Source organism: Rhinichthys klamathensis, unplaced genomic scaffold (genome assembly GCF_029890125.1).
Source record: "Rhinichthys klamathensis goyatoka isolate OS25496 unplaced genomic scaffold, OSU_Roscu_1.1 h1tg000287l_1, whole genome shotgun sequence".
Classification (NCBI taxonomy): Eukaryota; Metazoa; Chordata; class Actinopteri; order Cypriniformes; family Leuciscidae; genus Rhinichthys; species Rhinichthys klamathensis.
This window is the reverse complement of record NW_026606806.1, coordinates 1-22,500: the sequence shown is the minus strand read 5'-3', so window position 1 is coordinate 22,500 and position 22,500 is coordinate 1. Positions and strand designations below refer to the sequence as shown.

Sequence of the window (22,500 nt, the reverse complement as noted above, 5' to 3'; positions counted from 1 at the left end):
TGGTCAGAGGCCGAGGAGGGTTGAGCCTCTTGCCCCTTTCAGGAAGCGGAGCCAGGCCGCTTCTACCCAGAGCTTGGCCGGCCACAGGAGTGTGGTGCGCTGCTATGGCCTCCACATAGACTGAGCGTGGAGGGGGTGCGACCCGCGTCCATCAGCTCTTGTAAGAGGGAGAGTACCAGAGGTAATTCGCATGATAAAGGGGCCTGGTTCTGGACTGAACACCAGTCAGAGAAGACGGACCACTTAAGAGCGTAGAGACGTCTCGTGGACGGAGCTCTAGTCTCTGAGAGAGTAGTCAGGACTCTCGCTGGGAGGTCCGTAAGCTCCCGTTGAGGGGCCATGTGTAGAAGGCCCACATCTTGGGTCGGGATGCCGGGAAAGGAGGTCTTTCCTCCGGGGAATTGGCCACAGGGCTGCGATCTGCTGAATCAACTCGGGGAACCACAGTTGGGTCCGCCAGAGAAGGGTCACCAGAAGGACAGCACGCCTGTCTTCCCTGATCCGTCTGATGACCTGAGGGAGGAGCGTGACCGGGGGAAAAGCGTAAAGGGGGAGGCTGGGCCATTCGTGGGCCAGCGCATCGATGATCTTTGAGAAGATTATTGGGCAGTGAGAGTACGAAGAGGTCGCCCTCCGCCTTGCCGAAGCTGCTCCAGATTGTATGAACCGTCTGGGGATGGAGGGACTATTCCCCTGGGAACACGTTGTTCCGGGACAGCATGTCTGCTCCCTGGTTCAGTCTGCACATTGTGGCCATAATAGTCCACCTGAGTCCACCATGGTGGTTTATGTAGGACACTACCGCCATGTTGTCTGATCGAACTAAGACATGGTGTCCTATTAGGTCTGGTAGGAAGGTTTTGAGGCCCAGATAAACCGCCATTATTTCAAGGAAGTTAATATGCAGCCGCTTTTCCATGCTCGAACAGGAGCTGTAAGTTGGTCTGCCTTCGCACAGAGCTCCCCAACCTGTGTTTGAGGCGTCCGTGGAGACCACCTTCCTCCTCCAGACCAACCCCATGCTTACTCCGGGGCTCTGATGCAGACGTGGAGGCGACCTGAACGCCACGAGTGAGCTGGGGCCTGGGTCTTCAGCCATAACTGTAGGGGGCGCATGTGTAGCAGGCCCAGCAGAAGTACTGGCGATGCAGAGGCCATAAGGCCTAGTCTGAATGGTAGGACCGTATACCGCTGGTATGCCACCCTTTTGAACGCGAATCTCAAAGCGGTCTGTGACAGGGGGCTATTTGGATATGAAAGTATGCATTTTTCGGATCCACTGAGAAAAAAAAACAATCCCCTGGGTGTACTTGCGAGAGGATTTGTTCAATGTTAGCATCTTGAACGTCCGTCTCATGAGGGCCAGAAGTCTGAGGTCTGGGATGGGCCTGAGGCCGCCATTCTTCTTGGGAATGATGAAGAAGAGGCTGTAGAAGCCTGACTCGCTGTGGGGAGGAGGAACTGTCTCTACAGCTCCTTTCGCCAGTAAAATCATCACTTCGGTGCAGAGGACATGTGCTACATTGCTCCTGACCGAAGTGTGGACTATGCCTCTGAAGCGTGGTAGTCTGTGAGCGAACTGAAGCGAGTAACCTCGCATCACCGTGTTTGGGACCCATTCTGACAGGCCGGGGATGGCTTTCGGTGGAGAGGGGCTGAATCAGTTCAGACAGCAGCTGGCTCAGACTCAGCGTTAGTTTCAAACTTCTAGTGAAAAGTTAAACACCGATCACGATAATTGTTTAATTAAAGCCAGGTTCAACCAGTAACATCAACTCCTTCAATTGTCATTCAGCGTAAAGAATATAAATCATATTTGAATTAACAGTTCAATATAACGTCTCCATGAATTAAGTTAGTTTCTTAACCTCGACTCACCATTATTGTGGATCGGGCATCAAACGCCACACGCTTGATCCTCTGGAATATTCCATCTCCTCCATAAGCCTGTTGGGAATATGATGCAGGATGTTAATCATTTGGAATTGGATGAAATTAACTAGTCTCATTTAATTAACACTTTGCAACAGGGTCATTCCGTGTCAACTCAACCAGAGGTCCCCAGCTCAATGTTTTGATTTTGTTAATATTTTTTCTGTAGAAAGACAACCATAAATAGTGAAGAAAGCCAATATATTAAATGTCAGCTGAAGGGAAATACATGCCATTTTTTTTATTTAAGTACCGACTTCCTGCTCAGCTACTGTTCGGACGCTCTTGCTTACTGCTCCGCGCTTTGCTCTATCGCTTTTATATTTTTTATTGCTCTATCGTTTATATTTTTATATTTTATTTCCTTTTATCACCTAATTTTAACTTCAGCAAATCAGCACAGTGCTCAAACGCTTGATTACTAGAAAAAAGCAGAATTCTTTTCTCCGACCAGCCTCCCACTGAAAGCTTACATTCCGGGGAAGAGAAAACACAACTGCCTACATTCATAAGGATAAGAGAAAATGCCTCTTCTGGAATCTACTTGCTGCACTAACTGCCAGAGACTTTTACAAAGGATTGCAGTTCTTGAAACAAAGTTACTTGTGGGACCACCAAACCAGACGGAACACACAACAGAGCTTCGTCATGGACGCCCTCAGCATACAGCCGGTGAGTCCCATGAATCTAGTGCTCCTCGACAGGCCATACTAAGTGTAGAGAAACAAGCCGATCGACTTACAAATCGATGGCACAAACAGGGAGCGAGACCCAAAGGCACTCGAGACATCAGATTGTCACGAGCATCACACATTGCCGCAGTAGCCTCCTCTACCCCAGATACGGCTCTGACAAGGATTGCAAACACTGGTCTCCCACCACCGCCTATACATCTTGAGAACAGATTTGAAGTATTAATGAATGAGGAATCCCTGAATGTGATGAATGTGATCGAACACAGAATGAATAAGCCAGTAGCTAACACTGCTAACTGGCGCTCAAGGTTGAGCAGACAGCGGCACTCAGCTCAGAGCGCAGCCCAGCACAGGACTCTGATAGTGGGTGACTCCATAATCAGAAACATTATTAGCAGGGACACAACTACGTGCTGCCTTCCACAAGCAACGACTTCTGATGTAAACAGGGAACTTCAGAACATTCTGATGAAACATAAGACTGCAAATCGACTCATTGTTCATGTGGGGAAGAATGATATTCATGAAGAGCAGTCAGAACTCCTTAAGAAGGATTTCAAGGAACTTTTTGAAACACTGAAAAGACTGAAAGTTCAGACATTCATCAGTGGACCACTCCCAGCAAGAGGAACAAACAGGTTTTCACGGTTGCTTGGGCTTAACACATGGCTGCAAAAAACCTGCAATATAAAAGGAGTGAACTTCATTGACAACTTCAATCTTTTCTAGAGTCAGAGGCAACTGTTTCAACAGGATGGCCACCACCCAAACAAACTTGGCTCAAGAGTGCTAAAGGACAATATCTACTTCTCCCTCCATCATCCTTCTGCAGTGTGTGCCAATCCACTCAACCTGAATGGCACACACACACCTGGACACAGTATGAATGACAACAGGACTTCACTTCAGCACGTGGATGGACATGCGGCCGACACATCACACAAGGACAATGATAACACCACTCAGCCACAACAACCTCTGCTCACGGACACAATCTCAGCTGAGCCCTGCCCACAGAGCTCACCACAAACAGACTGTGACATACTAGAACTGCTCCAAGATTCAGCACCCAAGGACGACTTTCTGGAAAACAGCCAGGGAATCCAGGACAGCATATTACAGCCTCCGATAACACCAGAACAACAGCCCCTCTCACCAGACACGTTATCCCTCTCTCCAGCAACTCCACTTCTGTGCTTCTCAGAGAAAATGGAACAACTGGTGTATGCTGGAACCAAACTATCCCACTCTTTTGCTGCAAGCCCCCAGATGTCAACCAAAAAACGGCAGGCCCCAAAACCACGAAAGCCTGCGGGCCCAGCTCGCCCTCCCCCTCCTCCTGTGAGAGCTCTTCGGCCTCTGCCACAGCGCCAGGGCACACACCCTCCTCCAGCGGCTCGCGGTGAACCAAAAACAACTGATACCAGCTCTCAGTGATATGTGTCGGGTCCCCGCTATGAAAACAGTAACTTTCTTAAATGTTTACAGAACAAGCGGGAACCCAGTGTGCCTGTATCTTTCTCTATTGCCGTTCAATTACATGATAGAAATTCTAAGGCCTTCAAAAGCCGTACAGCAAACCCATCTAATCTGGTGCCTATTACGCACCAAACTAAGATTGCTGTGGGGACAAAAAGTAAGACTGTTAAGTTAGCACTTTTAAACATCCGCTCACTTAAAAATAAATCACTTCTAGTCAACGACTTAATAACCACATACAACCTGGACTTTATGTTTCTAAATGAAACGTGGCTAGAAGACAGCTGCAGTGCAACAGTCCTCAATGAAACATCCCCTCCTAACTTTACTTTTATGAGTGTTTTCAGAGTGGGAAAGAGAGGCGGGGGCTTAGCTGCTCTTTTTAAAGATGTCTATCAATGTAAGCAAATATCATTTGGGAATTACCCGTCTTTCGAATATCTGGGTATTGTGTTAAAAGGTGCTCCACGTATTTTACTTATCATTATTTACAGGCCTCCAAAATACTCTCCAGCCTTTGCTGAGGACTTTACAGAACTGTTATCAACAATTTCCTCTGAGTTTGACTGTTTTGCCATTGCTGGAGATTTTAACATTCACATAGATAATGCAGAAACCAATATGGCAAAAGAAATCAAAACTGTTTTCAAAACTTTTCATCTGACTCAGCATGTACAAGGACCCACACATAATCGTGGACACACTCTAGATTTACTTATCAGTAAGGGTTTAAACATCTCATCGATTGTTATCAAGGATGTAGCACTGTCTGATCATTTCTGTATTTTCTTTGATATACTGATCTCTCCTGCCATTGAAGCTAGACCTGTGTCTGTCAAGAAGAGATGCTTAAATGAGAACATTAGTGTGCTATTTATGAAGGCTATATCTTTAAAACCAAGCATATCTGCTGACTCTGTTGATTTTCTCCTTGAATCTTTTAACTCAAAAATTAAAAGTGTAATTGATGATATTGCTCCTGTGAAAGTCAGGAAGAATAGTGGTAGACAAAAAGCACCTTGGAGAACCTCAACAGCTGTGCAAAACATGAAAAGAACATGCAGAAGAGCAGAGCGCATGTGGCGGAAGACAAAACTTGTAGTCCATTATAACATCTACAAAGACAGCATCCATGCTTTTAATATGGAACTAGGCAAAGCTAGACAGACTTTCTTCTCGAATATTATAAACAGCAACTTAAACAACACACGCACTCTTTTTGCTACTGTAGAGAGACTGACAAACCCCCCAAGCCAGATTCCCAGTGAAATGCTCTCAGACAGCAAGTGCAGTGAGTTTGCTTCTTTCTTCTCTGAGAAAATTAATAATATCAGAAAGGTGATCAGCTCATCGTTGTGTTGCGCTGGGGTCAAACAGATCAGACCACTACCTGAGAAAGTAGTTACTATGTCTGTTTTCGAAGAAATTGATGGCACAATTTTGGAAGAAACCGTACAGCACCTTAAAACATCAACCTGCGCCCTTGACACACTTCCCACATCTTTTTTCAAAAGTGTGTTAAACAGCTTAGAAGCAGATCTCCTAGAAGTGGTAAATGCCTCACTTCTCTCTGGGAGTTTCCCAAACTCCCTGAAAACTGTAGTTGTCAAGGCCCACCTGAAAAAGAGCAATCTGCATAAGTCCATCTTAAGCAATTATAGACCGATCTCAAATCTTCCTTTCATAGGCAAGATCATTGAAAAAGTTTTTTTCAATCAGCTGAACAAATTCCTAAGCTTGAATGGATACTTTGACAATTTTCAATCTGGTTTCCGATCGCATCACAGCACAGAGACAGCTCTCATAAAGATAATAAACGATATCCGCTTAAATACTGATACAGGCAAATTATCAGTGCTGGTACTACTCAACCTCAGTGCTGCATTTGACACTGTCGATCACAACATACTTCTTGACAGGCTGGAAAACTGGGTGGGGCTTTCTGAGATAGTCCTAAAATGGTTCAGGTCATACTTAGAAGGGAGAGGTTATTATGTGAGTATAGGAGACCATAAGTCTGAGTGGACATCCATGACATGCGGAGTCCCTCAAGGCTCAATTCTTGCACCACTCCTATTCAACCTGTATATGCTCCCAATGAGCCAAATAATGAGAAAGAACCGAATCTCTTACCACAGCTATGCAGACGACACACAGCTCTACTTAGCCCAGGGGTCGGCAACCCGCGGCTCCGGAGCCGCATGCGGCTCTTTCATCTCTCTGATGCGGCTCCCTGTGGCTTTTGAAAATAATGAATGAGTAATTAATTGATTAAAATTTATTTAATTTTAATTCGTTCGTTTTTAACATTTTCGCACGTATGATCACACACCGGTGTGATCAGTCTTGGCTGGTCCCTGGAGCGTACGCTAGAACGTTCAGTGCATCACGTGATCAACTGCTAAATTCAACCGTGCTGTTGCGAGTTGGCTGGCGCTGAGCCAGAGACAGACGCGCTCAGTGCTGTCATATATCACAACTATTCAGTGTTTTCAACCACATAATGTTTATTTTAGGTTTCAGACATTTAAATACACATAAGTACTAGCAAAAAATATATATTTTGAGTTTGTAAAATACACACTGATGTCTATGGAAGCGGCAATAATGGTCCTTTCCATTATAAAAAGACAACACGTTTTATTCATATCAGATACACATTGTGTAAGTAGCTTTATATTTTACCCTATTCCTCTCCCAGTTCACCGGCCACTTTCACGTATTTCGTGAGAAGTTGAGGAATTGACGTGTTGTAAAATAGCATCGCGCAGCCCATATCGCACAAGACGCACATACAGCTCAACTAACGCGCACGTTATAATACATTGTTTTTTCCTCATAAATGCGAACACGAAAAACAATTTTTTTAAAGATGTGGTAGCATTGCATCTGGACGGGTTAGTGATAATCCGTGTCGTGATTATCTATTGTCTGCTATATTTACTTCTTATTTGTTAAATAGGTAATTAAAAACCTACAGGTAATTGGTCGATGAAACATTTATTAAAATTAAGATACAATTAATACAAAACGAAATTCACTTTAAAGAAAGGCTTTGTGCTTTCTGTTTGAGGTCTTTGTGGAAGTTTTAGTGCCGCTTTCAGAGAACTGTCACATATTTGACAGTCGGAATATAGGTGTTTCTTGTTATAGCTAATACATTAGTGAATATTTTGAATAAAGGAAAAATGACAATGTGGTTGCGCACGTGACAAGCAATGACGCGTCACCATGGAAACATTAAAGTGACAGGTTCTAAATAACGGTCGCCTAGATTAGAAACACTCACAATATTTTAACTTTACGTGTGTGAAAGGTTTAAAATGTAATTCTAAATTTGAAGATTATGGTGATCTTGTAACATCTAATTTGTAACACAAAAAACGTATTAAAATCTTTTGTCGCTCTTAATATGCGTCACAACCGCCAATGTGCGACACCCACCAGCGCGCGATTTTTTGAACTTGTCCAATGGAAAATATTTCATGTCTATGAGCCAACTATGGAGAATTCTAAGAAAAGAAAAGTGTCGGAAGAAAACAGAACGTTCAATGCTACATGGGCTCATTTATATGCTTTCACTGCTGACGAGACTGGTTTACCAGTATGCTTAATATGTACTGAAAAACTAGCAAACAATAAAAAGTCAAATGTCTCAAGACATTTCCAGAATAAACACGCAGCCTTTGCTCAAAAATATCCGGATGGAGATGAGAGAAAAAAAGTAATTTCGGAACTGCTGCGGAAGGTTGATCTGAGCAAAAATCACTTCAAGAAGTGGATGAAGTCTGCAAATTCAAGTACATATGCTAGTTTTGTAGCCGCTCAGGAAATAGTCAGGCACGGTAAGCCGTTCACAGATGGAGAATACTTAAAAGAATCTTTCATTAAGATTTCAGAACATCTATTTACAGACTTTAAAAACAAGAGTGAAATTGTGCAGAAAATCAGGGATATGCCCCTCTCTGCAAAGACTGTCAAAGACAGAACCATAAAAATGGCAGAAGACATCACCAGACAGCAAATTAAAGACATTAATTCAGCTGTGGCATACTCAATTGCCTGCGATGAATCTAAAGACAAAGGTGATATTGAACAAATAGCGCTGTTCTGCCGTTATGTAAACTCTGCTGGGCCACAGGAAGAAATGATTGAGTTGATACCACTAAAAGGCCAAACACGGGGGGAGGACATCTGTGAGGCTGTCTTGAATTGTTTAAGAACCAAAGGAATAAACACCACCCACCTGATGTCAGTGGCTACTGATGGGGCACCAAGTATGGTAGGAACGCATAAGGGCTTTGTGGCTTTACTGCAGAAGTCGCTGGACAGAAAGCTGCTGACTTTTCACTGCATCCTGCACCAAGAGGCACTGTGTGCTCAAACATTTCCTCCGGAATGCACAGAAGTAATGAATGTTGTCATTCAAATTGTCAATAAAATAATGGCAAAAGGTTTAAATCACCGTCAGTTCCGTTCGTTACTGGACGAGATGGAAAGCACATATTCTGATCTCCTGCTGCACAACAAAGTCCGGTGGCTGTCCAGAGGGGAGGTGCTGAAACGCTTTGCCGCGTGTCTGGAAGAAGTGAAAACTTTCCTGGGCAGCAAAGGGCTCACGTTTCCTGAGCTGGAACAGCCAGAGTGGCTGGAAAAGCTACACTTCATGGTAGACATGACAGCGCATTTGAACACGCTGAACACAGCTCTTCAGGGGAAAGGACGCACAGCCCTGCACATGTTGGAGGAGGTTTTGGCATTCGAGCGCAAGTTGACAGTGCTCGCCAGAGATTTACAGAAAGGTACACTATCACACTTCCCCAATTTGAGAGAGTTCAAAGAAGCTCACATGATAAATTCGGAGTATTTACAATCTGCAATCATCGCAATGCAAACATCGTTTGGGAAACGATTCTGTGAGTTCAGAGAGGAAAAAAACACATTATCCTTCCCTGTCACTCCTCTAAGCATCGATCCATCCCTGCTGAATACGACTGCATTGGCAGGTGTGAGTCAACCTGATCTTGAGATGGAACTGGCCGACATAGCCGACAAAGACATATGGGTGTCCAAGTTTAAACGCTTGACAGCAGACCTTGAAGATGTTGCCCGTCAGAAGGCCGTTCTTGCTCAGAATCACAAATGGCGTGATATTGAAAACCTCCCCAAACCTGACAAACTTGTGTTCGAAACTTGGAATGCTATCCCCGACGTTTATGTGAACATGAAAAAGTATGCACTTGGAGTCCTGTCGATCTTTGGATCCACATACGTATGTGAGCAGGTGTTCTCCAACATGAACTATATTAAAAGCAAACATCGCGCACGCCTCACAGATGACAGCTTACGATCCTGCGTAAAGATGAAGGTGACGGCATACAGCCCTGATGTGCAGACGCTGTGCGCTGAGGTTCAGGAGCAGAAATCACATTAACCAAGTATGATAAATATTTTAATTGCCTATTATTTTGTATACCGTATATTCATTTTTTTTTTATTATTGTTCATTAAAGTAGTCCTTTTATTATTCAGGTTGACAGCTGACTGCACGCGCCAGTAGCTAAAATGATGACGGCACACAGAGAGAGGACGGCATTTTTGGTTTGCTGCCGGTGGATAATTTAAGTTCGGCGTTTTTTCATAAATTTAGTCATTGAGTATTTTAATTTATTTTACTTGAAAGTAACCTTCAAGCCAACGTCTTTTTTTCGGAGTTCAAAATGTTTTTGTTGCATGCAGAAATGTAATTTCGTTTTCTCTGCAGTCATTCATTGATTTAATAAATGCAACACATTATAGTTTGTTTATACATAATAAAGACAATACATAAATAAATAAACTTATATGCAGTGTTATTTCATTGGGTTTTGTGGCTCCCAGCGTTTTCGTTACTGTGGGAAACGGGTCCGAATGGCTCATTGCGTGGTAAAGGTTGCCGACCCCTGACTTAGCCCTATCACCTAACGACTACAGCCCCATTGACTCCCTGTGCCAATGCATTGATGAAGTAAACGGTTGGATGTGCCAAAACTTTCTTCAGTTAAACAAAGACAAAACTGAAGTCATTGCGTTTGGAAACAAAGATGAAGTTCTCAAGGTGAACGCATACCTTGACGCTAGGGGTCTAACAACTAAAAATCAAGTCAGGAATCTTGGTGTGTCTCTAGAGTCAGACCTTAGTTTCAGTAGTCATGTCAAAGCAATAACTAAATCAGCAAACTATCATCTGAAAAATATTGCAAGAATTAGATGCTTTGTTTCTAGTCAAGACTTAGAGAAACTTGTGCATGCTTTCATCACCAGCAGGGTGGATTATTGTAATGGACTCCTCACTGGCCTTCCTAAAAAGACCATAAGACAGTTGCAGCTCATACAGAACGCTGCTGCCAGGATGCTGAGCAGAACCAGAAAATATGAACATATCACAGAAGTCCTCAGGTCTTTACACTGGCTCCCAGTTACATTTAGGATTGATTTTAAAGTATTATTACTGGTATATATTCAATGGGCTAGTACCTCAATATATTGCCGATATCCTCACTGAATATAAACCCAACAGATCACTCAGATCATTAGGATCACATCAGTTAGAAATTCCAAGGGTTCACTCTAAGCAAGGAGAGTCTGCTTTTAGCTACTATGCCAGCCGCAGCTGGAACCAGCTTCCAGAGGAGATCAGATGTGCTCCTACAGTAGTCACATTCAAATCCAGACTCAAAACACATCTGTTTAGCTATGCATTTACTGAATGAGCACTGTGCCACTGTCCGTCCGACTGTTTTTACTGTACTTTATTTTTTTTTTTTTATTCTAAACTGTTTTAATTATTTCCTCCTATGTAAAGCACTTTGAATTACCATTGTGTATGAAATGTGCTATATAAATAAACTTGCCTTGCCTTGCCTTACCGACTTGGTAGCGAAGTCAGTACTTTTGACAACACTAATCAGCTGTAATAATAGGCATGCAAACACAAGAAGTGCCTTTTCCCTTTTTTGAACGCTCACCGCTGGCATATACTGATACAAAGATTGCTAAAGTAAATAGATTTCACTAAGAGAGCTACCAATCTCTATGTGAAAATAAAATCATGATGCTGCCATCTTTCTAAAGTCATTTTTACACCTCTGTAATTTGGCTCCAAATCTCAGGTGAAAACTGTCATTTTGACCCCCTCAACAAAAAAGTGGACTACTCAGTAAATATACATCTGTGACATTTAATACTTTGGCTTTCATCACTATTTATGCTAGTCTTTCAACAGAAAATGTTTGTTACCATTATTAAACTATATTGGTTAACAAACTAATAGTGAAAACTACTTCTAAAGCATGAATTGATCTGAGTTGATGTTAGCTGCGAGCGAGAGACGGAGTGAGAATGAGCTGTTCACCGGAGCGCTGCCGTCCAGAACACTGGTGAAGAACATCAGCATCTGCTCCAGACTCTCCACCGGCTCCTCCGGCACGAAGTACTGCTCGTTCGAGGTGTTGAGGATGAGGAGGCTGGGCACCGGCACCTCACTGCAGACACACGAGATGAAGAGCGTGGGTGCTGAGATTACAGTATAACCATCTCCCTCACACTTGTGCATCTTCAGTAAATCAGGAAGATGAGTGAATCTGTGCCATCATCTGATCCAGACACTCACCTCATGATCAGGCTGTTGATGTAGTCGTTACCGTCCATGTGGCCAAACTGGAAATCCCTGGCACGCAGAAGGAAAGACAGCATGAGAAAATAATATGGTGAAACTTTGAAAATGTGCAGTATTTGTGCTCCACATGTGGAAAATAATGTGTTTTTCTGTCAGGGGTCTTTTTCTCTTGATTGACAGTAACATGTTATCTCAATGGAGGCCCTGAACCGAGGATCTGAACCGAAGATCTGAACCGAGGCCCTGAACCGAGGCCCTGAACCGAGGCCCTGAACCGAGGCCCTGAACCGAGGCCCTGAACCGAGGATCTGAACCGAGGCCCTGAACCGAGGATCTGAACCGAGGCCCTGAACCGAGGATCTGAACCGAGGCCCTGAACCGAGGCCCTGAACCGAGGCCCTGAACCGAGGCCCTGAACCGAGGATCTGAACCGAGGCCCTGAACCGAGGATCTGAACCGAGGCCCTGAACCGAGGCCCTGAACCGAGGATCTGAACCGAGGCCCTGAACCGAGGCCCTGAACCGAGGATCTGAACCGAGGCCCTGAACCGAGGCCCTGAACCGAGGATCTGAACCGAGGCCCTGAACCGAGGATCTGAACCGAGGCCCTGAACCGAGGCCCTGAACCGAGGATCTGAACCGAGGATCTGAACCGAGGATCTGAACCGAGGATCTGAACCGAGGCCCTGAACCGAGGATCTGAACCGAGGCCCTGAACCGAGGCCCTGAACCGAGGATCTGAACCGAGGCCCTGAACCGAGAATCTGAACCGAGGCCCTGAACCGAGGCCCTGAACCGAGGATCTGAACCGAGGCCCTGAACCGAGGATCTGAACCGAGGATCTGAACCGAGGATCTGAACCGAGGCCCTGAACCGAGGATCTGAACCGAGGCCCTGAACCGAGGCCCTGAACCGAGGATCTGAACCGAGGCCCTGAACCGAGGCCCTGAACCGAGGATCTGAACCGAGGATCTGAACCGAGGCCCTGAACCGAGGATCTGAACCGAGGCCCTGAACCGAGGCCCTGAACCGAGGCCCTGAACCGAGGATCTGAACCGAGGCCCTGAACCGAGGCCCTGAACCGAGGATCTGAACCGAGGCCCTGAACCGAGGATCTGAACCGAGGCCCTGAACCGAGGATCTGAACCGAGGATCTGAACCGAGGATCTGAACCGAGGCCCTGAACCGAGGATCTGAACCGAGGCCCTGAACCGAGGCCCTGAACCGAGGATCTGAACCGAGGCCCTGAACCGAGGATCTGAACCGAGGCCCTGAACCGAGGATCTGAACCGAGGCCCTGAACCGAGGATCTGAACCGAGGCCCTGAACCGAGGATCTGAACCGAGGATCTGAACCGAGGCCCTGAACCGAGGATCTGAACCGAGGCCCTGAACCGAGGCCCTGAACCGAGGATCTGAACCGAGGCCCTGAACCGAGGATCTGAACCGAGGATCTGAACCGAGGATCTGAACCGAAGATCTGGACCGAGGCCCTGAACCGAGGCCCTGAACCGAGGCCCTGAACCGAGGCCCTGAACCGAGGATCTGATCGGAGGATCTGAACCGAGGCCCTGAACCGAGGCCCTGAACCGAGGATCTGAACCGAGGCCCTGAACCGAGGATCTGAACAGAGGATCTGAACCGAGGCCCTGAACCGAGGATCTGAACCGAGGCCCTGAACCGAGGCCCTGAACCGAGGCCCTGAACCGAGGCCCTGAACCGAGGCCCTGAACCGAGGATCTGAAACGAGGCCCTCAACCGAGGATCTGAAACGAGGCCCTCAACCGAGGCCCTGAACCGAGGCCCTGAACCGAGGCCCTGAACCGAGGATCTGAACCGAGGCCCTGAACCGAGGATCTGAACCGAGGATCTGAACCGAGGCCCTGAACCGAGGATCTGAACCGAGGATCTGAACCGAGGATCTGAACCGAGGCCCTGAACCGAGGCCCTGAACCGAGGCCCTGGACCGAGGCCCTGGACCGAGGCCCTGAACCGAGGCCCTGAACCGAGGCCCTGAACCGAGGCCCTGAACCGAGGCCCTGAACCGAGGATCTGAACCGAGGCCCTGAACCGAGGCCCTGAACCGAGGATCTGAACCGAGGCCCTGAACCGAGGCCCCTGGACCGAGGATCTGCACCGAGGCCCTGGAGCTGAACTGAAGGCTGGTGTTGGTCAAACGGAGAGTTTCTGAGTCTCTCACCTGTTGAACTGATCCCGGTGCTCCGCAGCCACTCTCTGGATCAGACCTTTTAACCTGAAATACAGGGAACCAATTCTATAGTCAATTCTTCAAGCACTAAAGAAAAGGTCAGACATCGCCTCACTCCGGGGCCGTCTGTACCTCATGCTTTTCTCTGTCGGATCCTTCTCGTCAGTAACGGCAATCGCCACCAATTTACCTGTCGCACAGAACAGAAAGAAATGGTAAAAATGGACATATTTTCTTGACCAAAACAAAAACAGCTCTTGCTGACCAACTTTCACTAATTTACATTCATCAAGGAGATAAAGAAACGCACACGAAGCTGTTATATGCATGTGATGTGATCAGTGCTAAAGACTATAACGGAAACCACTTCACAACAACAATCATTTACAAAAGTATGCTTTCTCTAAAAGCGAGCTTTCTATCCAACATATGCTCTTCTAACCCTAACCCTTTCCAACAGTTGAGTTAAAGCTCATGTCGCGGTCACTCACCGGTTTCTCCCAGCTCGTACAGCGTGAAGCCATCGATCGGCAGATAACTCTGGAAACGCTCGCGATTTACCCAGGATGACAAGCTGCCATCTTCATACTCTGAAACATGAATCTGCTGTTATTATGAAACGAAGAATCTGTGAACAGCTCTGCCAAACGATGCTGACTTTCCACAGGCTAAACTAAAACCAGCATTAACTATAATAATAATAATAATAATAAGTTTTATTTGTAATGCACTCTACATATAAAGAACATATCTCAGAGTGCTACAAGTGCATAGGTAAAAACAATAAAAATAAATAAAAACAGTCAATGACAGCAAGAGCAAGATATATATTAAGAAAAAGCAGTTAAAAATAAGTAGGTCTTTAGTTTATTTTTAAAAACCTCTATAGACTGGCGCCCTCAGGTGATTGGGGAGGGCATTCCACAGTCCAGGCGCAGCTACCTGGAAGGCCCTATCTCCCATAGTACGGAGTTTGGACATAGGAACCTGCAGTTTGTGGCTGTCAGAAGATCGGAGATGTCGGGGTGGGCTATGCATAGTGATGAGTTCTTTGAGGTACAATGGTCCGCTACCGTAGGCGCACTGATAGTTCAGGAGACAGATCTTGTAATCAATCCTGAATCTAACAGGGAGCCAGTGAAGTTTATGGAGGATGGGTGTGATGTGCTCAAATTTGCACACCCCCATCAGGACTCTGGCAGCGCAGTTCTGAATGTACTGCAATCTCTGCAGGCTCCTGCCAGGGATCCCAATGAGGAGTGAATTACAGTAGTCGAGCCTGGAGGAGACAAAAGGCATGCACCAGCATCTCTGCATCAGACAAAGAGAGGGAGGGGCGGAGTTTGGAAATGTTCCGGAGATGAAAAAATGCAGTTTTACAGGTATGTTGGATGTGAGTATTAAATGATAGGTGGGGGTCAAATCGAACCCCCAAGTTTGTTATAGAGGATGTCAAAGGAATGTCATGGCCAGCAAATGAGTAGTTGATCAGGGGGGAAGATCAGAGTTGATGTGGGGTCCCAATGAGGAGACCTTCAGTTTTAGAGCTGTTTAACTGAAGGAAGTTTTCAGTCATCCATGCCCTTGTCTCCTCCAGGCAGGCATTTAGAGTGGAGAGTGATGGTGCAGAGGATGTGGGGTCTAACCTGACATAGAGCTGAGTATCATCAGCATAGCAATGGAAAGCAACTCCATGCCTGCTGAGGATGTGGCCCAAGGGGAGCATATAAATGGAAAAAAAGAGTAGGGCCGAGAACCGAGCCCTGGGGCACTCCACATGTAGCTGTGTGGGGCCTCGACCTGGCTCCCCCCAGGGCCACATACGCAACTCTATCAGTCAAGTAGATTGCATTAAGTTTGAATAAAAGTCTAGCGCTTCGCTTCGAAGCGGCACTAAAGGCCCGTTCAACCCAAGAACGATAACTATAAAGATAAATATATTAGTGTCCACACAAGCGGACGATATCGTTCTGTTTATTCTAAGCGCGTGCTTGTCTGCCTCTTTAAATGCTCGAGCTCGTTAGCTCGGATGGATTCTGATAGGCTGTCAATGTTTTTATCGTTCATCAGCTGGATAAAATCGTTCTGAAAGTGATTCCATTGATATCGTTTCTCTGTGCCGTTATCGTTATTGCTGTGGCTCTGCTGTTCTTTAAGATTGAGGATGATTTTTAGAACTATATCTTTATCTTTATAGTTATCGTTCTTGGCGTGAACGGGCCCTTAAGCTTTATCGCACTTTCGATTTCAGTTCGTTTCACAGATACGTTTTAAAAACAATGGCACAAAACACAATGTTAGAGATCTTTTATATAATTATGATGTGAAGTGTAAAAATATTGAGCTTCATTATGTAACTGTGGTGGGCCAGTAGAGCCCAGAAAGAATTACTGGGAAACTAACTAGTAAATAAAGAGGAAGAGATGAATGGTTCCGCTACAGCGATTGAGCAATCATCACACATTAAAGACTTACATAAACAAAAACTAGACGATGGTTTAGTTTTCTTCACTTACCATCATACGTGAAATAGTTTCCATCTTTGAAGACGACCACTGAAGGCAATTCAGGCAGAGTCACAGACTGCAGTAGAAGAAGATATTTATAGAGAGTTTTCATGTGACGAGTGTTTAAACAAACAGACATGGATATATGAATTATGAAAGTATGAGCAGCAGTATCTGAACATGAGTCGCTTCACCTCTGTTAAGGCGTCTTCAGATGCAGAGAAGAAATATGTGTAGACAATGAGCTCAGCCGCCACCTCGATGTATTTCTCCTGAAATCACAACAGCAACACTAACGTGATTGATAGAAGAGTTAAAGGTGTGTGTGTGTGTGTGTGTGTGTGTGTGTGTGTGTGTGTGTGTGTGTGTGTGTGTGTGTGTGTGTGTGTGTGTGTGTGAGAGAGAGAGAGAGAGAGAGAGAGAGAGAGAGAGAGAGAGAGAGAGAGAGAGAGAGAGAGAGAGAGAGAGAGAGAGAGAGAGAGAGAGAGAGAGAGAGAGAGAGAGAGAGAGTAAAGTAAGATTCAGCACATTTATATTTGACCAGGAACATCACTATTAATTACAATGAATTAAAAAAGTATTCAGATTCCTTCAGTTTATGTTGCCAAAAAATGCTTTATATATTTTCTGACCAGCTGAATTTTAGCCACCTCAGTTCAAGCTCAATATCTTCCTCTTTACTACTAGTTACAGCACCAAAAAACATGAATGAACATCAGAAGGAATGTTGATCGGTATAGAACAACTTTGAGATGAACACTAACGCAACTGTTCATTTACTATGTATTTTTTACTTTTCTGACAATGTATATTTGTCTCAGTGAAGTAATTGTCTTCACTCTTTAGCCTGTATAAACAGACTCCCTGTCAGTCACGCTCTTCATTTCAATATATCACGCTTTGTCCATTTATTGTGCCAATTGTTAACATTACTGTTGCAGTTTTATTGCGGTGTCTTGGCTCTGGTTCAGTGTAGGTATGAAGATCAGCTCACTTTAAGAGGAGATTCCCCTCCGACATACACAAACAGAACACTGTGCCTCTTCAAGACGTGCTCAAACATCTGTCGACTCGGGAGCGATCGCACGGCCGGGCTGAAACACACACACACACACACACACACACACAAATGAGAACATGACTCCAGCAAATTAGCTCAAAAGGGAAATATGAATAATTAGTCATAACTTGTTATAATTATAAACATTTGGATCAGTTAATTGAATTAACTTGATGTAGCTGAACTAATATTACAATCAATGAATCTGTTCGTCCAGCAAACACTCCGTATTAATCATCTCTTAACTCGCAGAAAGGATATTTTTCGTGGCCACAGAAAAATAGCATGTTTCTTAGCATGAAGCTGTGATCATAATCGTCAAATTAAAGATGATTCGCAAGCAGTGACCAGAATCAACAAGCATGAATGTACACAAAGTTTTATTTAACTAAATAACAAATACATAACTAATCTAAACAAACACATTCACACAGACCTAACCAAAGCCATGGAAGAGTCTTTAACCATCTCAACAGAACCATCAGTTTCTGACTTCAAAGCTTCAGTTCGGAGTCGTCGGCCGCTTATAATAAACCTCTGCTTCGTCAACTAGTCGTACAATACTTGTATTGCCTTAGACATTGAAAAAGCTTCCGGATACAGTTTCAGAAGAAAGTCTTGATGGTTCTGTGGGTCGATGGTGTTGAAGTTGAAATCGGTTTCTTCCACGTTGAATAAAGAAATTATGAACTTATGATTTTAGTCTGGCTCTGCTTAAACATAAGCTGCGTTGACATGGACTCTAACAATCTGATTGTAATCGGACTAGTAGCCCAATCGGAAAAAAGTCACATGTAACCACATCAATCGGAATGAATTGGCCAGATCTGATTAAAATTTAATTCAGATTGTAAGGGGTGGTTTATTCCTTTGAAAACCAAAACTGGAGAGTCCTGCGTAATGAGTAATGACGTATGACGCGTGGAACGAGCAGGTCTTTCTTTTGAACTAAGTGTCATAAATGAGTTTCCTGTCATTCTGAAATTCTCTTCACAGACTGGGTGAAAGATGTGCGGGACGTCCCACCAGTCCTCGTCACAGCGCTTCTCCCAGGAGTCAGGGAGCCCATGCTAACTTAAGCTTTCGGAGGAGTTTACGACTCTTTGTCTTCGCGCATGCGAATTTGCATATGTAACTGGATTAGGTATTGATGCAGAAACTATTAAAGATTCTCGTAATACTGAAATGTTGCATTGGTATCAACATATAAAACACACAATCATTTAGATCATCAAAATACAAATTCGTAAATACCAAACATGGTATAGGTGAAGAAACATTCATTGTTGGTTTTATCGTATAGCATGCATAAAATGGCACACAATACAAAAGACACTATACAAGACAGCAGTAATCATACACACGATGTCCTGGAGATATGCATGTTCCTTCATAGAATGTTTCCTATGAGTGAATGTGGAAGAGTCCTTTATGGGCATTATGTGCGTTTCAATATAGGAATGGAGTGAGAGTCGACTCTTTCACATTCTTTTTGGTCGTAAAACCATGGACCAGAGGCCTGGCTCTATCATTTTGGGGGGTGTCACAGGCACCTTGTTTTGTGGTTGGGTGAAAAGTTTTAAAGATTATTTGTTAAATATAAGAAGTGTCTGATTCGTCTCAGTCACTACATGGCATTACATCCATTACCTGGGGATCTTTCAGGTTTAACTATGCCATGAGTGTCCAATCCTACACCTTCAACCTGCTTCAGTTCCCCTACTTATAATGCGCCCTAAAACTATGTACTCTGTGTGAATAAAAAGTACACCTAACTAACCCTAACCTTTGAGTGTAACAGAAGTAAGCAAGTTTTGGGACAACGTCATAAAAATGCCTTGAAACCACAGACCACTTTGGCATTTAGTTACACACATTCTGTCACCGTAACCCGGCCTGTCAATCATCCTGTCACAGTTAGTGTCCTCCTTTACACACTACACATTCAATTAATTCTACTTAATTCTTCCAACCATATTGGAAAGAAAACAAGCAGCCTGTTGATCTGCCGGTCGTGGGTCGTTCACGCAGAAACTGCTCATGTTTACTCCATAATGATGCCGTTCATAGTCAATAGCCAAACGTGTCTGTTTCGCTGATGTGCTTTTGCTGCCCTTTGTCACCAGTTCTATTCATAATTTTAATGGACAGAATCTCTAGGCGCAGCCAGGGGCCGCAGGGTGTCCGGTTTGGGGACCACGGGATAGTCTCTGCTCTTAGCGGATGATGTTGTCATGTTGGCCCCATCAGACCAGGACCTCCAGCATGCACTGGGGCGGTTTGCAGCCGAGTGTGAAGCGGCCGGGATGAGAATCAGCACCTCCAAGTCCGAGGCCATGGTCCTCAGTCGGAAAAGGGTGGCTTGCTCACTTCAGGTTGGTGGAGAGACCCTGTCTCAAGTGGAGGAGTTCAAGTATCTTGGGGTCTTGTTCACAAGCCAGGGAAGGATGGAACGGGAGATTGACAGACGGATCAGTGCAGCTTCTGCAGTAATGCGGTCGATGTACGGGTGTGTCGTGGTGAAGGAGCTACGGTCCTACTCTCACCTATGGTCATGAGCTGTGGGTCATGACCGAAAGGACAAGATCCCGGACACAGGCGGCCGAAATGAGCTTTCTCCGCAGGGTGGCTGGGTCATCCCTTAGAGATAGGGTGAGGAGCTCGGTCACTCGGGAGGAGCTCAGAGTAGAGCCGCTGCTCCTCCACATCGAGAGGGCCAGCTGAGGTGGCTCGGGCATCTGTTCCGGACGCCTTCCCGTGGAGGAGTTCCCGGCGCGTCCCACCGGGAGGAGACCCCGGGGAAGACCTAGGACACGCTGGAGGGACTGTGTCTCCCGGCTGGCCTGGGAACGCCTCGGTGTCCCCCCGGAAGAGCTGGAGGAAGGGTCCAGGGAGAGGGAGGTCTGGGCGTCTCTGCTTAGACTAATGCCCCGCGACCTGGCCCCGGATAAGCGGAAGAAGATGGATGGATGTTTTTGCAGATGACATTTTTTATCAGGTTAGATATTTATTTTTAATCACTCAAACTCTCTTTCAGGGCATCTCTACTTAACCATCAGTCCCACAAACATTCAGGCTCTGCGTAAAGAAGGCCTTGCAGGAACAGGACGAATCTCTCAGAACTCGTGACGACATAAGATAACTGACTTATATATGCAGTTTATTCCTACTCTCTACCCACATTCACCCGTAAAAAGATAGTAATATTCACACAAATCATTGTGTTTAATATGAACTCAACAACTTAACAGGACAATCTTGCTGCAAAAACAACATTCTGCAGGAAATAATGCAAATATGGTTTATAAGCATACATTGAATTATGTCCGATAGCTTTTAACTTTAAGAAGGTAAGAAAAAAAAAAAAAAAAAAAAATGTAGCTAAAGGTTCAACAGTATCTGTATTAATTTCTCACCCAGCCACTCTGTTGGCGAACTCGATTATGTCGTCTTTGGTTCTTGGTCCTTTGTAATTGTATGCCAGCTCGCCCTTCAGCCTGAGAGAGAGAGATAGAGAGATAGACAGACAGAGAGAGAGAGAGAGAGAGAGAGAGAGAGAGAGAGAAAGAGAGAGAGAGAGAGAGAGAGAGAGAGAGAGAGAGAGAGAGAGAGAGAGAGAGAGAGAGAGAGAGAGAGAGAGAGAGAGAAGAGAGAGAGATAGAGAGAGAGAGAGATAGAGAGATAGAGAGAGAGATAGAGATAGAGAGAGTTTAAGAAACAAATCTTTATTTAATCAACAATGTAAGCAAATGTAATGGATAATCCATTACTAGCTGTGCATTGTCGACGGACGAACCACCGATGCATTCAGATCATGTAATTCACACCTACAGTGTGTGTAAAAGTCTACACACCCCTGTTAAAACTGCAGCTCTCTGAGATTGTCAGATCTTTTTACACCTTTAATGTAATATTGAAACCAACAAAATTCATGTAACAAACAAATAAAAACGTTTAAGGAAGAAAAGAGATGATCTGTTCGCATAAGTATGCTCATCTTTCTAGTAACGCTGAAGAGCTTGATCCGCTTGCTCATGTGTGTCTGATGGGTCTAAACTCTGCAAGCCCTTCACAGCGGGACACGGGTTACACAGGTTTGCACTGCACAGCATCAGGAAGATCAGGCCTTTCCTATAGCTGAACATTCAACTACTTCTCGTCCAGGACCTCGTCATTTCTAGGCTGCAATGCTCTTCTGGCTGGACTTCCAACTTGTGCAATTAAACCTCTACATATCATCCAGAAATCAGCAGCACTACTGGTCTTCAACGAGTCCAAGAGAGCCACGTCACACCGCTATGTGTGTGTATTAGATGTATTAACCCTCCACTGTCATGCAAATGATGCAATGCATCCTAAGATATCGCTCCAGCAACTGTTGTGCATTTAACACCCATAAAGGAATGTTTTCTATGGTTACAGAAGTACACAAGACTATTCCCGTAATCTCCAGAGAGCATGAAGTCACTGACAACATCCCAGTCCTGCTCTCTGCTCACTGTCAGCGTCTCACACACTCAACAAAACAACACACTCTGACAGATCTGTGCTTTATATGAATCCTAAATGTTTAGCTGCTGGATGGAGATTTATGATTGACAGATATAAAAAAGAAACCCCAGGGTGCCAATAAAAGCAATAATATAACAAATGAAATGAATACATATAATGATTAACATGTACTTTGACGCCGTTTTCTTGGGGGAGAGATTTTGTCCTTCATTAGGCAAAGCATTAGCCTCAGGGGGAGTTTCATCAACACCTGCCTCCCCTGATCCCAGAATCCCACGGGAATGAGCTACACTCCCGACTCCATACAGAGAAACACAGATACCAGCTTGACCATTTAATGGCAGTGAAAGTCACCAGCTTCAAGCTTTAACAATAAACAATATTAGTACAACTGATGTAATGGATGCTAATATGACTTCATCATCTGACAAACACTGATTTATATATAAAC

General features: G+C 44.8%; 1 protein-coding gene across 1 annotated transcript in view; it reads right to left on the bottom strand.

The window, feature by feature from the left end:
• Window positions 1–21,042, bottom strand: part of tmx3b (thioredoxin related transmembrane protein 3b) — a 22,741-nt gene extending 1,699 nt beyond the window's left edge. Inside the window, exons 1-10 of the mRNA XM_056269650.1 lie at window positions 20,954–21,042; window positions 17,472–17,571; window positions 16,672–16,749; window positions 16,487–16,553; window positions 14,462–14,560; window positions 14,103–14,160; window positions 13,962–14,015; window positions 11,758–11,814; window positions 11,500–11,629; window positions 1,879–1,947 (exon numbers count right to left, since the gene is read on the bottom strand). Of these exons, the coding sequence (XP_056125625.1) occupies window positions 1,879–1,947; window positions 11,500–11,629; window positions 11,758–11,814; window positions 13,962–14,015; window positions 14,103–14,160; window positions 14,462–14,560; window positions 16,487–16,553; window positions 16,672–16,749; window positions 17,472–17,540 (681 nt within the window). The 5' untranslated portion in view covers window positions 17,541–17,571; window positions 20,954–21,042. The remainder of the gene's footprint in view (window positions 1–1,878; window positions 1,948–11,499; window positions 11,630–11,757; window positions 11,815–13,961; window positions 14,016–14,102; window positions 14,161–14,461; window positions 14,561–16,486; window positions 16,554–16,671; window positions 16,750–17,471; window positions 17,572–20,953) is intronic.
• Window positions 21,043–22,500: the final 1,458 nt, after the last annotated feature.